Raw genomic sequence first — 12,831 nt, forward strand, 5'->3', positions numbered from 1 at the left:
AGGAGAAACACAACAAGAGGGAGAAGTGTCAGTTGCATCAACCAGTTCGATAGAAGAGTCAATAAATCCATGACACCAAAAACTCGGGCACATATCATAACAATATGAATATTCTCGTCGAACAAAACCTTCTTCCTAGACTCAAAAAGGTTTCCTTACCATTTTGTGAGCATTGTGTTACTAGTAAGCAGCACATATTGAAGTTCAATAGTTCAAATGCTAGAAGCAAGACTATCTTCGAACTTGTTCACTCTGATGTATACCAATCACCGGTTATGTCTCTAGGAGGTGCAAGATACTTTGTATCTTTTATTGATGATTACTCCAGGAGATGTTGGGTGTTTCAAATAAAGAGGAAGGGAGATGTTTTTTTAGTTTTCAAGAATTTCAAAGCGCAAATAGAACTTGAATCCGAGAAGAAGATCAAGTGGCTAAGGTTAGACAATAGAGGAGAATACACTGGTATTGAGTTTGATAGATTTTGTCAAACAGAAGGCATCAAAAGATAGTTCACATTGGTGTACTCTCTACACCAAAATGGAGTGGCAGCACGGATGAACAAAACCTTGTTGAAAAGAACAAGAACAATGTTGAGAACTGCGGCCAAATCTTTTTGGGCGGAAGTAGTTAAGACCACGTGCTATGTGATCAATCGGTCTTCATCAACCACAATTGATCTAAAGACGCCAATGAAAATGTGGACAGGTAAATCAGCTGATTATTCTCGCTTATATATGTTTAGAAGTCCGGTGTACGTGATGTACAACACCCAAGAAAAATCAAAGCTAGCATCGGGTTAGTGTGCGTCCAAAGTGGAATGGTCGTTCGATGGAGCTGTTCGCGCGCGTGTCCGAGAAAGGATCGTTGGATCTATGTGGCCTACTGTTTTATCCTGCATCTTTTCACATGGAGGCAGCAGTTGGAAAATACTAGAGGGAGTCCGATTTGGCCCAACAGTGTACCGAAAATTTCACCATTGCCGTCAGATTGAACCACACCACCCAACTAGATCAATGCCACGTGTCCTCTAGCACATTATCAATTGATGTTGACCCAAACTTTGACTTGCTTTATCTTTCTCGTCCGGACTCCGATTTGACTTCCGTTTTCACCGCTGGATTTGTTTTCGACTCCATTTCTCATCCGAACACCAATATTGACCAAATCAACAGACTACCATAATCTCCAAATTACCATAATACCCCTAGGTGTGCATTTCTCCCGTTTTTATCTGTTTTTCACACTGAATCCGGTAAAGACACCTGAGAAATAAACACAAGCAAATCATCAGAGTAACCGCTCGAAATGGACTAACTAGTCCGAGTTAAAAGATTTAGATGAGACATTTTCATGGCTCATCATCCATCTTCTTCCATCTTCATAAACCTACAAGAGAAAATGTGTTAGTATTAAAGAGAAAATATAGTTTCTTCAGAATACTTGTATTTCCTTTTGTAAGAGGGAGTTGATATTATTTCTCCTAATATAAGAGAGAGGTTGTTTATAATTATTCTCTCCTTATTTAGAGAGAATAAGTTGTAATTAATTCATCTCTTAAGTGTAAAATATCTTCAAAGTTACCCATCTTCGTGTTGTTTGATATTCGGCTTTAGTTGTAATTGAGTGTCTAAGACTCACAATCTTTCTAACAATTAGTCGTAGAAATTTCCCTTACAATGAATCTTTGATGTCTTTACTTCTATGACCTCAAATGATACCAGTCATATGTGATAAATGGTGCAAAAAAATTCAAAGGATATGTTCTCCAATTAACCATTATTAAATCACACATTCACACCAATATCACTTTCATTCCAAAGACAAGATATCCAAATGCTCCTTCGAACTTTCAAGCCAATCAGCTTATGTATTACAACTTACAAAATCATATAAAAATTGTTGATTAACCTGAAAGTTCTTTTGGATAATTTTATTTGGAATTTTTATTGTAAATGTCAACATATTTTTTTATGTGGGTTCCCAACTAGGGTTGGAAACTGGGCGGGCTCGGGTGCCTAGTCCGGGCTCGGCATCCTGGATAGCTTATATGGAAGACCACATGTCAAAAGCCTTTGACAATTTTCTTTATCTTATCATTAAATATTCCTCTCACACCTTTTGTAAACTCATACATCTGTGTACCTCAACAATCATTTGTTTTTATATTAAATGGATTAGCAGGAACAAAATATTCTCTTACCAAAGGGCTAAAGAAAAATGATCTCAAATCCCTGTATTTTCTCATCATTTACGTGGAAATTTTTAAAGAAATGGTAATCATACACATATAATTGTCCTAATACAAAGTTATAAACATTCTCTTACTACTCCTAGTATCTCTACCTATCTTTTTGCCAGTGATCTTTAAAAACTCAAGCATCCATGACAACATAGGCACTCATCTAATTCAAGTTATATTCTCATGATGTATTGATGTCTAAATTGTTCCAATAATTTTTCTTAGGGTCTGTGTCATACCTCCAAAAATCAGGTTGGGAAATAGATTTTTGTAAGAAATCGATTTTTTGTTGTTTGGTACAAGCAAAAGAGTGTGAAATCCTAATTCTTGTAAGAAAAAAGGTAAGAAAATCTAGCGAAAGATTTTAGCAACTTAACACATGGGAAAGTTATTTTCCCACAATCACACTTTGCACTCTCTCCTCCCCTCACTCTCTTACTCACTCGACTCTGACTCTTTCTTTCTGCTCCCCCTGGTTATGTTCCCTTAGAAATCAGAGAACTAAGAACAAATTTATGAAATTACAATACCAAAATGGGTTATTACAGTTGTTCAAATTTGAACTAGAAATCCAAAGGTATATCGGTTCTTATATCTCCAAAATTCGTATGTAACTTCACAAGTACTATGCTCAATTTAGGAATATGTTAGGATTGTTAGATTCCAAGGAGAAGAGAAAGAGGAAGTTCATAGGTTGCTTGATTCTGCTAGGGTTTTATCATCTCGTTCGATTTGGGGGAGATCCTAGGGTTTTCTTCCCCCCAAAACCTAAGGTTTTGATTTGGGGAAGAAAGTAGATTCTTAAAGTTTCCCGAAATTGGGGAAGATGAGAATTGGAGAAGAGAAACAAAATAGCAAAATCTAAAGGCACCCCATGAGTCCAATTAGTACATCGTTTTCTGAAAGAACTTACTTAGTTTTCTTACATTCTTAACAAACATTAAAATTTGATTCCACATTCGAAAATGATGATTTTCTTTCCCACAAAAAATACTTAATTTTCACATCCAAACACTTTTCCATGTGTCAAGCGGATCTTAAGGGTTTGTTTGTTACGTAAAAAATGGTGGAAAAGAAAGTCACTTCTCTCTAATCGAAAAGAAAGTCAATTCTTTCTTATGTGAAAGTAAAGATTTATCTGTTTGGTAAGCATGATAAGAAAATTGGCAAGTGTCTTTAAAAATATCAGAAATTGGATATTAGGGTGGCTGTAATTTTGGATTTTGGGCCATTCAGTCATCAAGGCTCACTAATCAGATGAGTTCTACAGGCGCCCTATCTTTCTACTATAGGCGCTCCAAATTAGTTAAGAATTTGCATTGCGATAACACTTATGTGGGCGCTTACAGAATTTCCCTTTCTAATCACTATCGACTGTATCAATTCCTTATCTTATTTAGGATTTTAATCAAGTTGTTGTTGATGACGACGACGGAAGAAGAAAATAACAGGGTTTAGATTCAAAATAATAAAAGACAAGCAAGTTTGATTTCACCAAACTTCAACAATCTGATTTCACCAAGCTTTAAATATCTGATGATTGTATCATCTTTTATGGTTATGTTATTGATTCACCAAAGAAGATCTGGAATTTGAGGTTTTAGGAGTTTAAAGATCAATTCAACGATAGTCAATTTAAGAGTTAATTCCTATTTGTCCCCCTACTTTGTGACCAGCTTCCTTTATGACACCCTATTTTTTGTAAATTCAAATATGATCCCTTTTTTTTTTAATGTAAATGTCATAACTACCCTTCTTATAAATATTTTTTCAAAATTAAATTAAATTAAATAAAAAATATGAATTCCACCTCACCTCTCTCTCCACCTCACCTCTTTTTCTCTTCATAAAGGAAGCTGGTCACAAAATAGGAGGCCAAATAGGAATTAACTCTTAATTTAATCATGTGCTTAAGATGTTCAACTTCTCAAAGGGGCAAGGGTTTTCTTTTCTTTATGTTATTCTCCAACAACTCAACCATCTCTTCAAAAACCACAAAGATAGTAAGAAAGGGGATGAAATGGAGAGTTTTGTGGATGATACATGCCACATATGTACTTCATCTCTCTCTCTCTCTCTCTCTCTCTCTCTCTCTCTAAGAAATAGTAGAAAAAGAGAGAAATAATTTGATTTAGAGTGATCTTTGAATAAGGGAGAGATATGAGAGTTTGAGATAGAAAGACAGAAGAGGAGAGAGAACGCGTCTTTGGAGAGGGTGGGAGTTCGGTTTTCCCACCTTATTTGTGGGAAAACAAAACAACCTTTTTTGCCACTTCTTTTTCCATAAGAATTCAGTTTTCTCATTCTTAAGGACCAATCAAACAGACGAAAATCGGTTTTCTTACCCACTTTTCTCACATATCAAACAGACCCTAAGAACCAAGCCTAGATTTCCTCTTTGGAGTAGCTAGTCTTCTTTCACTCTTCTCTCCGACCAAAAGTTCACTCTTTTCAATTTTGTTATCCACAACCTTCAAACCCACGTGTCCTACTCCCACCCCATCTTCAAACCTCTCTTTCTTTCTTCATCTTCTCCAATCCAACTTCACCTTCCAACCTAGAGAGAGAAACTCCATTCTAACTAGCCAGAGAAACCCCATACTAGTCAGTTAGAGAGAGAAACAATAAGAATTCAAAATCTCATGCGAATTCAAACCACCACCAAATGACCCCAACATTTTCTCTATCTATCTCTAACCCAACAACCATAGCTTCTATTTCTCTCATATCAACTACCTCCCATGGCGGAGAACTAACTACCAGAAGAAAACAGTTTTCTCACATCTTCCCTTTCCCCAATAAAAAACCCTCTTTTCCTTCCTCCACTAATCGTCGACTTCTCTTCAACTCAATCAAACCAAGAGCAAAACCCAAAGAATTAATCCTAGGAAACCCATCAGTTACAGTTGAAAAAGGCAAATATAGTTATGATGTAGAAACCCTAATTAACAAACTTAGTAGTTTACCACCTAGAGGAAGTATAGCTCGTTGTCTTGATGTTTTCAAAAACAAACTTTCTCTTAATGATTTTGTTTTTATTTTTAAAGAATTTGCTCAAAGGGGAGATTGGCAAAGATCACTTAGGTTGTTCAAATATATGCAGAGACAGATTTGGTGTAAACCTAATGAACATATATACACAATCATGATTGGTCTTTTGGGTCGAGAAGGATTACTCGATAAATGCTCGGAAGTGTTCGATGAAATGCCTGTTCATGGTGTATCAAGAAGTGTTTTTTCTTTCACTGCTTTGATTAATGCTTATGGTCGAAATGGTCAGTATAAGGTTTCTCTTGAACTTCTTGATAGAATGAAAGAAGAACGAATTTCACCTAGTATTTTAACTTACAATACTGTTATTAATTCTTGTGTTAGAGGTGGGTTAGATTGGGAAGGATTATTAGGGTTATTTGCACAAATGAGACATGATGGAATTCAACCTGATCTGGTTACTTATAATACATTACTTGGTGCTTGTGCTAGTAGAGCTTTAGGTGATGAAGCCGAAATGGTTTTTAGGGGAATGAATGAAGCTGGAATTGTTCCTGATATTACTACCCATGCTTATCTTGTTGAAACTTTTGGTAAATTAGGGAAACTCGAGAAAGTTTCCGAGCTTTTAAAAGAAATGGAAGCGGAAGGTAATTTGCCGGATATTACATCTTATAATGTGTTATTAGAAGCTTATGCTGATTCTGGTTTGATTAACGAAGCTATGGGTGTTTTTAGGCAGATGCAAGCGGCGGGTTGTACACCTAATGCCATAACTTATAGTATTTTGTTGAATTTGTACGGTCAAAATGGGAGGTACGATGAAGTTCGAGAGCTTTTTCTTGAGATGAAAGTGAGTAATACTGAGCCAGATTCCACGACTTATAACATACTTATACAAGTTTTCGGTAAAGGGGGTTATTTCAAAGAAGTGGTTACTTTGTTTCATGATATGGTCGAGGAAAACGTCGAACCGAATATGGAAACTTATGAGGGATTGATATTTGCTTGTGGGAAAGGTGGGCTTCATGAAGACACGAAACGGATATTATTGCACATGAGTGAGAAAGGAGTTGTGCCTAGTTCTAAAGCTTATACAGGAGTTATAGAAGCTTTTGGGCAGGCTACTTTATATGAAGAGGCCCTTGTTGCATTTAATACGATGCACGAAGTTGGGAGTCGCGCAACTGTTGAAACATATAATTCGTTAATACATACATTTGGGAGGGGCGGGCTTTATAAAGAATGTGAAGCGGTATTGTGGAGAATGGGTGAATCGGGTGTCGCACGAAATACTTATACGTTTAATGGAGTGATTGAAGCTTTTAGACAAGGAGGTCAGTTTGAAGAAGCATTAAAGGCTTATGTTGAGATGGAGAAGGCAAGATGTGATCCGAATGAGTGGACTCTTGAAGCAGTTTTAAGTGTTTATTGCTCGGCAGGTCTTGTCGAGGAGAGCAAGGAGCAATTTCAGGAAATTAAAGCTTCGGGAATCATGCCGAGTGTCATGTGCTACTGTTTGTTACTATCTGTCTATGCGAAAAGTGACAGGTCTGCTTTCTAACTTCTCTTTATTCTCTTGTTCACAATTAATTCTTTGAAAATCCTAATAATTAGCAGGAGATTATATGATTTTGTGTGAAGTACTAACTTTATTATTTTCCTAACCCACGCTTGCTTGTCCATTTATCTATCCCTTGGTAATCATGTATGTCGTTTCTTACTTCAAGAAATAAAATTTTAGATGAAAATGATTGACACTCTCTTTTAATATGAAGTTCCAAGTTCATTCGAAATCATTTATATGCTTGATTCTTTATAAGCCCATTTAGTAAAATTTAGAGTTAAAAGAAGAAAACCTAATTTGACATCATTGTGTTTAGTACATTTCTGTTATCTTATTTTAGTGCTCCCTAAAGAGTTGTCAAACCAGAACGCTTAAGTTATGTTCATGGACTTGAGAAACATATATCTTAAAATTTTCAGCCTGTAGACTGTGCGGATGAGAAAGAAAACAAATAGGATATACTCAACTAAAACGTTTGCATTCTATATTAAAACATCTATGGAATTCCTTTACCAACTTGCGAACTTTCTTTGTTTTCACATGGACTTTAATGTATCACGCAAGTTTCTTTGACACTTTCAAATCACTGAAACCCTATGTAGAGCATTCGTTGAGAGACATTGACCAGAGTAGTCATTTTTTGTACCTTGAAATACCTCTCGCTTCACACTTAAAGAGCTGAAGTTGAGGGTACTATGTTTTAGTGGAATTGAATTAACTATGGGAGATAACCCCTCGGAAAATCTGAATTCCAGGGCTATGTCAGAACCATGAAGGTGGGGGTTCTGCTCGTGGCGTGTGAAATCAGAGACCCAAAATGCGCACCAAACCTGGCAGTTTTGCATATAAACAATATTTCCATCAAAGGATGTGACACCCCCCCCCCCCCCCCCCCCCCCCCCCCCCACACACACACATGTTAAACTTGGCTTCTCTGCGATTATATGTGCTCATTTTCTTGTTAAATTGGTTCTCATCACTGCGTTTATACAATTTCAGATGGGCTGACACTTACGAGTTACTAGAAGAGATGATTACAAACAGGGTATCTAATGCTCATCAGGTGATAGGGCGTATGATAAAGGGGGACTATGATGATGAGTCGAACTGGCAGATGGTCGAGTACGTATTCGATAAATTCACCTCCGAAGGTTGTGGATTAGGACTGAGATTCTATAATTCACTTCTAGAGGCACTTTGGTGGTTAGGTCAGAAGTCACGAGCTGCAAGAGTGCTCCATGAAGCAACAAAACGAGGTCTATTCCCCGAGTTATTTCGTAAAAGCAAGCTAGTCTGGTCTGTAGATGTTCATAGGTGCGATACTTCTTATTCTTAAATCTTTTTTCCCGAGTAGGCTTTGGCCACCAAAAAACGTACTAAAACTCTTCTTACCATTTGACTCGGCTTGTTTGGCAGGATGTCAGTAGGTGGTGCTCTTACTGCCACATCTGTTTGGCTCAAAGACGTGCACGACATGTTCACATCCAAAGAGGATCTCCCTCATCTAGCATCTGTTATAGTAGTGTATGTTTTTCCTAATTTTTACTGCTTTTCGATTTTCTATGTTCATGACATTCGAAGTATATATACGTAGATATGACCTATGCAGTTGCACTCGCCTAGATCGGTCGAGTTACTCGGGGATCAGCTCGGGCTTGGGGAGAGCCCAAGCTGATCCATGATCCAACTCCTGGGTCAGGGGCCTGGCAAGTAACTCACGGGACTCAAGCTAGTCCACTCCGGTCGATAGCACTTCCTTTCCCTTCCTCTTTTCTTATTTCTATTCTTGTTTATAATCTTTTAGTGCCCTCATTAGAGTTAAGAATGACCTCCATATAAGAAACTGTAGTCATATATGATACATGAGCAGCAAATAAGTTTTCTAAAGTCTAAACTTATGTAGTCTCTCTCTCGTGCTATTATTGTGATGAACATTCTTCGAATGATGTAACTAATGGATGGTAGTCCTTTCTTTCTTGTATTCAGAAGAGGGGAGATGGAGAAGAGCACAATAACACGAGACTTCCCTATAGCAAAAGCCGTATACTCGTTTCTGAACGATAATGTGTCAACCTCCTTCTGTTTTCCTGGGTGGAACAAAGGCCGTATAATCTGTCATCGACCTCAGCTAAAACGGATTCTATCAGGCTCTGCCCAGACCTCATCCGAATCTGTAACATTTGGTAATTTTATTAATTCTTCATTACCAGATCCTAGAACTCTATCATCCAAAACCGATTTCAACAACGACCAATATGTTAATCCAGAATCAGCAACTAGCCTTGAAAGATCAAAGTTTATGACAACCACAGTATAGATGAACCAATTTGTAGCTCGAAAAATCTCTCATCTCGGAATAAACTTTCATGGGTAAGCGAAGAAAGATAAGAAGCAAGTTTTGATACAGGTTCATGGAGCTGATGCCGATTAAAGTTTAATTTTGTGTATTTTCAAAAATGAGGGCGTATTTGGTTAGTAGTAAACAATTGAAGTAGGTAGGTGTTCTTTGATCCAGATTCATGAGCCATGTCAGATGACAAAATGTAGGAAAGAGTAGAAAGGGGTAGGATTTTTGGTTACTCTGCTAGGTCTTGGATGAGCAATTTTGTTTCGAAGATGTATTTGTAGTTTGTACAGTATATTTTGAAGCAATTTTAAAAGTGTTCTCATTTTGGCTTTCTTTAGTACCAATGATTTGTCTGTACATACAATCCTCTTACGGTCTCACATGAGAGGATTGTCGTGATGGGTTGTTGTCCATGGGTTCGACTTGCAGACAACCCTCTCACGAATACTGTATGGATTTTTCTTCGACGACATGTTGAAATAAAAAGAAACACCATCGTAAGTGGTGACATTTCACTCTCTAAAGTGTTAGGTAATATAAACTTTTCTATAATCTAGTGGAGATTATAATTAATCCAAGTTGAGATAATATAAAGATTTCTTTCTATTAATTTCTTAGAGAAGAAGTGTTCAATAATAGAATCAACTAATCCATTAATGAAGTAATTTGGACATATGAATGATTCACAACCACACAAACAAGGTTGTCTACACACTTGAGTCAAGGATATAAAGTTAAACTTTGTAGGGACCAAAGCAAATATTGCCAATTTTATTGACCCTATTTGGGTGAAATCTCAATAAGCTTATGTTTAATTGTGGACCTATTTCATTAAGATAAGTAATAAGTCATGAATCACATGTTCTACTATTAAAGTTTCTTTATTATTGTTAGTTAGGATACTAAAGGGAAACCTAAACTTAAGTGAAAGGCATACTCACATCTTTTTTTTTTTTTTTTTTGGAAATGGATTAACTTCATTAAATAGAAAATTGATGAAATTACATCTTGAAGTTAAAACAGGGACTATTACCGAAACAATGGTTACAATTATGAACCGGACTGCAAACTGAATTACTAATAAAGTGCCGCGTGGGCGACTTCATGCGCTGCCACGTTTGCCGTCCTTGGAACTCGTTGGAAGCCAACTGTTGCCAACCCATGCACCAGCTGTTTTGATTCCGAGATGAGCGAATGAATTCGCCACGGGATCGAATCCTGTCCGTCCGATATTGCCGAAATGACGACCTGGTTATCTCCTTCTATTAATACTCTTTGAAACCCTAACTCCAAAATTTTTTGACAAGCAAACCGGAGAGCTTCAGCCTCACTGATCAATGCCGATTGTGCTTCGATTCTTCTTCCTTCTTGAAAAACAATCTCTCTGTTAGAGTTTCTAATCACCACCCCAACAGAAGCTCCATTATTGTTAAAGGTTCCATCAAAGTTGGCCTTGATCGTGTTTGGGGGCGGCGGGATCCAACAATCCTTCTCATTTGACATATTTAAATCACTTCCCTCCGTTGATGTAGCTACCTTCTTGGCTAAACAGAGTATTCGATTGATATTTATATCCTCTCCATTGAAAATGAAGTTGTTCCTTTCTTTCCAGAGGAACCAAAGAAGGTAAACAACAAACCTCACTTTGAATCTGTCTTCTTTATAATTGACTATTAATTTTTTGATTAGTAACTCTGGATTATCTTCTTTGTTGCATTCCATGAATGATTGAGCCTTACTCCATAGTTCTGTGAAGATTGGACAAGAATTAAACAAATGCAAAGTGGTTTCCGGTTCATTTTGACAAAGTTTGCAAGTTGTCGAAATTTGGCCATTCCCCCTCGCAATATTTGATAACACAGGTAATCCTCCATTCAGAAATCTCCATATAAATTGTAATACCCTTGGTTGGATGTCTGTTAACTTCCAAAATTTTGACCATGGAAATTCCGAATTAACTCTAGGATTTCTGTGGGTCGATGATATTTCCTTGAAGAATGACTTTGGGGTAAACGCACCAGACAACGTAGGCATCCAAATTAGCCTATCTATAACACACACTGTCGATAATGGAATATTCAAAATTGCTTCGACAGTACTATTCTCAAACCATGTTGTAAGTGTATCCAATTTCCAAGTGAATGTTTCTTGATTAATAAGATCTGATACTCTTGTAATATTTGATGGCAGGGGCTCTTTGCAAATTGGTTTGAAGTTGGGAAGTTCCGGAATCCATGGGTCAGAGGCAATGATGATCGATGAGCCATCACCCACTTTCCAACAACACTGGTTCTTTAGGACATCTTTGATCTCAATCATGGCATTCCATAGAGGGGTAGCACTTGCTTTTTTTTCTTCATTCCAGAAAGAATTAGACTTGTAATACTTAGCAATAATGATTTGAGCCCAAGTAGAATTAGGTTAGGTAATAAGTCTCCAGGCCTGTTTGGCCACCAGAGACTTATTAACCTTCTCCAAAGGCCTGATGCCCAGACCCCCAAGTTCTTTCGGACCTTGAATTATTGGCCAAGGGAGGAAGTGAATTTTCCGTTCATCTTCCTCATGATTCCACCAAAAATTCCTCTGTATTTGCTCCAGTCTACTGATTATCCCCTTTGGTAAAAGAGAGAGACTCATAAAATACGTACTGATGGGGCTGAGAGCCGACTTAATCAAGGTTGTTCTTCCAGCCTGAGATATGAATTTACGTTTCCACGCCGCCAACTTTTTTTTTGAATTTATCGACCAGGAACTGGAATGTTTGGATTCTTGATTTTGGTTTAAGGATTAGGTCTCCCAGATATTTATCCGACTCCCTCATGTAAGGTGCTTGGAGTTCATTAACGAAAAAATTCCTTAGGTCCATTGGGACCCCTGAACTAAATAGGATTGAAGATTTTGAAAAATTTACCTTTTGACCCGAGAAAGCCATATAAAGATCCATCAACACTTGTAAGCTCCTTAGATTTTTCAGCGATGCCTCCCCCATAATGATCAAATCATCTGCGAATAGTAAATGTGAGACCTTTGGTGCCTTTCGGTTGATTCTGTATCCTTCAAAGAGTGCGTCTCTTTCAAATTTTCCAATTAATAGGGACAGAGCTTGAGAGATGAGTATGAATAGATAAGGTGACAACGGACAACCTTGTCTCAGACCTCTTGTAGAAGCGAAAGATCCATATTGTTTGCCGTTTACTAGAACACTGAAAGTTGGGGTTGAGACACAATGCATGATAAGGTCGAGAAGTGTACCTGAAATACCAATTGCACTTAGTACCTGTTTGAGAAAATTCCACTCTACTCGATCATAGGCTTTAGCCATATCTAATTTCAGTAGGAAAGCCCCGACTTTAGCCTTTGACCGTTTCATAGAATGAATTGATTCCTGTACAATTACTATATTATCCACTATTTGCCTGTTTGGCACAAACGCATTTTGGTTCCAACTAATGCAATCTTCCAAGAAAGGCCTCAATTTATTGGCTATGATCTTTGTGATGAACTTGTAGAGGGCATTGCATAATGCAATTGGTCGATAATCAGCGGCATTCGTTGGATGATCGGATTTGGGTATCAAAACTAGAGTCGTTGCATTAATATCAGCTGAGAATTGACCTGTTCTGAATGTTGCCTGAATAAATTTGATGATTTCTGGTCCAATAATATTCCAGCTTTCTTGATAAAACA

The 12,831-nt window shown here is 37.4% G+C and overlaps 1 protein-coding gene and 1 long non-coding RNA gene across 3 annotated transcripts; both read left to right on the plus strand.

Annotated features, from left to right (window-relative positions):
* Positions 1-4,388: 4,388 nt before the first annotated feature.
* Positions 4,389-9,466, plus strand: PTAC2 (plastid transcriptionally active 2). Of its 2 annotated transcripts, none has more exons than XM_086673500.1 (4): positions 4,389-6,781; positions 7,797-8,111; positions 8,214-8,321; positions 8,784-9,466. In XM_086673500.1, the coding sequence occupies exons 1-4, from the start codon at positions 4,905-4,907 to the stop codon at positions 9,112-9,114; spliced, it is 2,631 nt and encodes an 876-aa protein (XP_086529626.1). In that variant the 5' UTR covers positions 4,389-4,904; the 3' UTR covers positions 9,115-9,466. The 2 variants fall into 2 exon arrangements, with proteins under 2 accessions (XP_086529626.1, XP_086529625.1); XM_086673499.1 differs by having other exon boundaries at positions 4,620-6,781; positions 8,787-9,466.
* Positions 9,467-10,746: 1,280 nt separating this feature from the next.
* Positions 10,747-11,915, plus strand: LOC147542927 (uncharacterized). Its single transcript, XR_015224223.1, has 3 exons — positions 10,747-11,006; positions 11,109-11,260; positions 11,335-11,915. It is a non-coding gene; the product is annotated as an uncharacterized LOC147542927 (long non-coding RNA).
* Positions 11,916-12,831: the final 916 nt, after the last annotated feature.

The sequence above is a fragment of the Eschscholzia californica genome, unplaced genomic scaffold (assembly GCF_041429995.1).
Source record: "Eschscholzia californica isolate CP2 unplaced genomic scaffold, dmEscCali1.0.p SCAF_4, whole genome shotgun sequence".
Taxonomy (NCBI): Eukaryota; Viridiplantae; Streptophyta; class Magnoliopsida; order Ranunculales; family Papaveraceae; genus Eschscholzia; species Eschscholzia californica.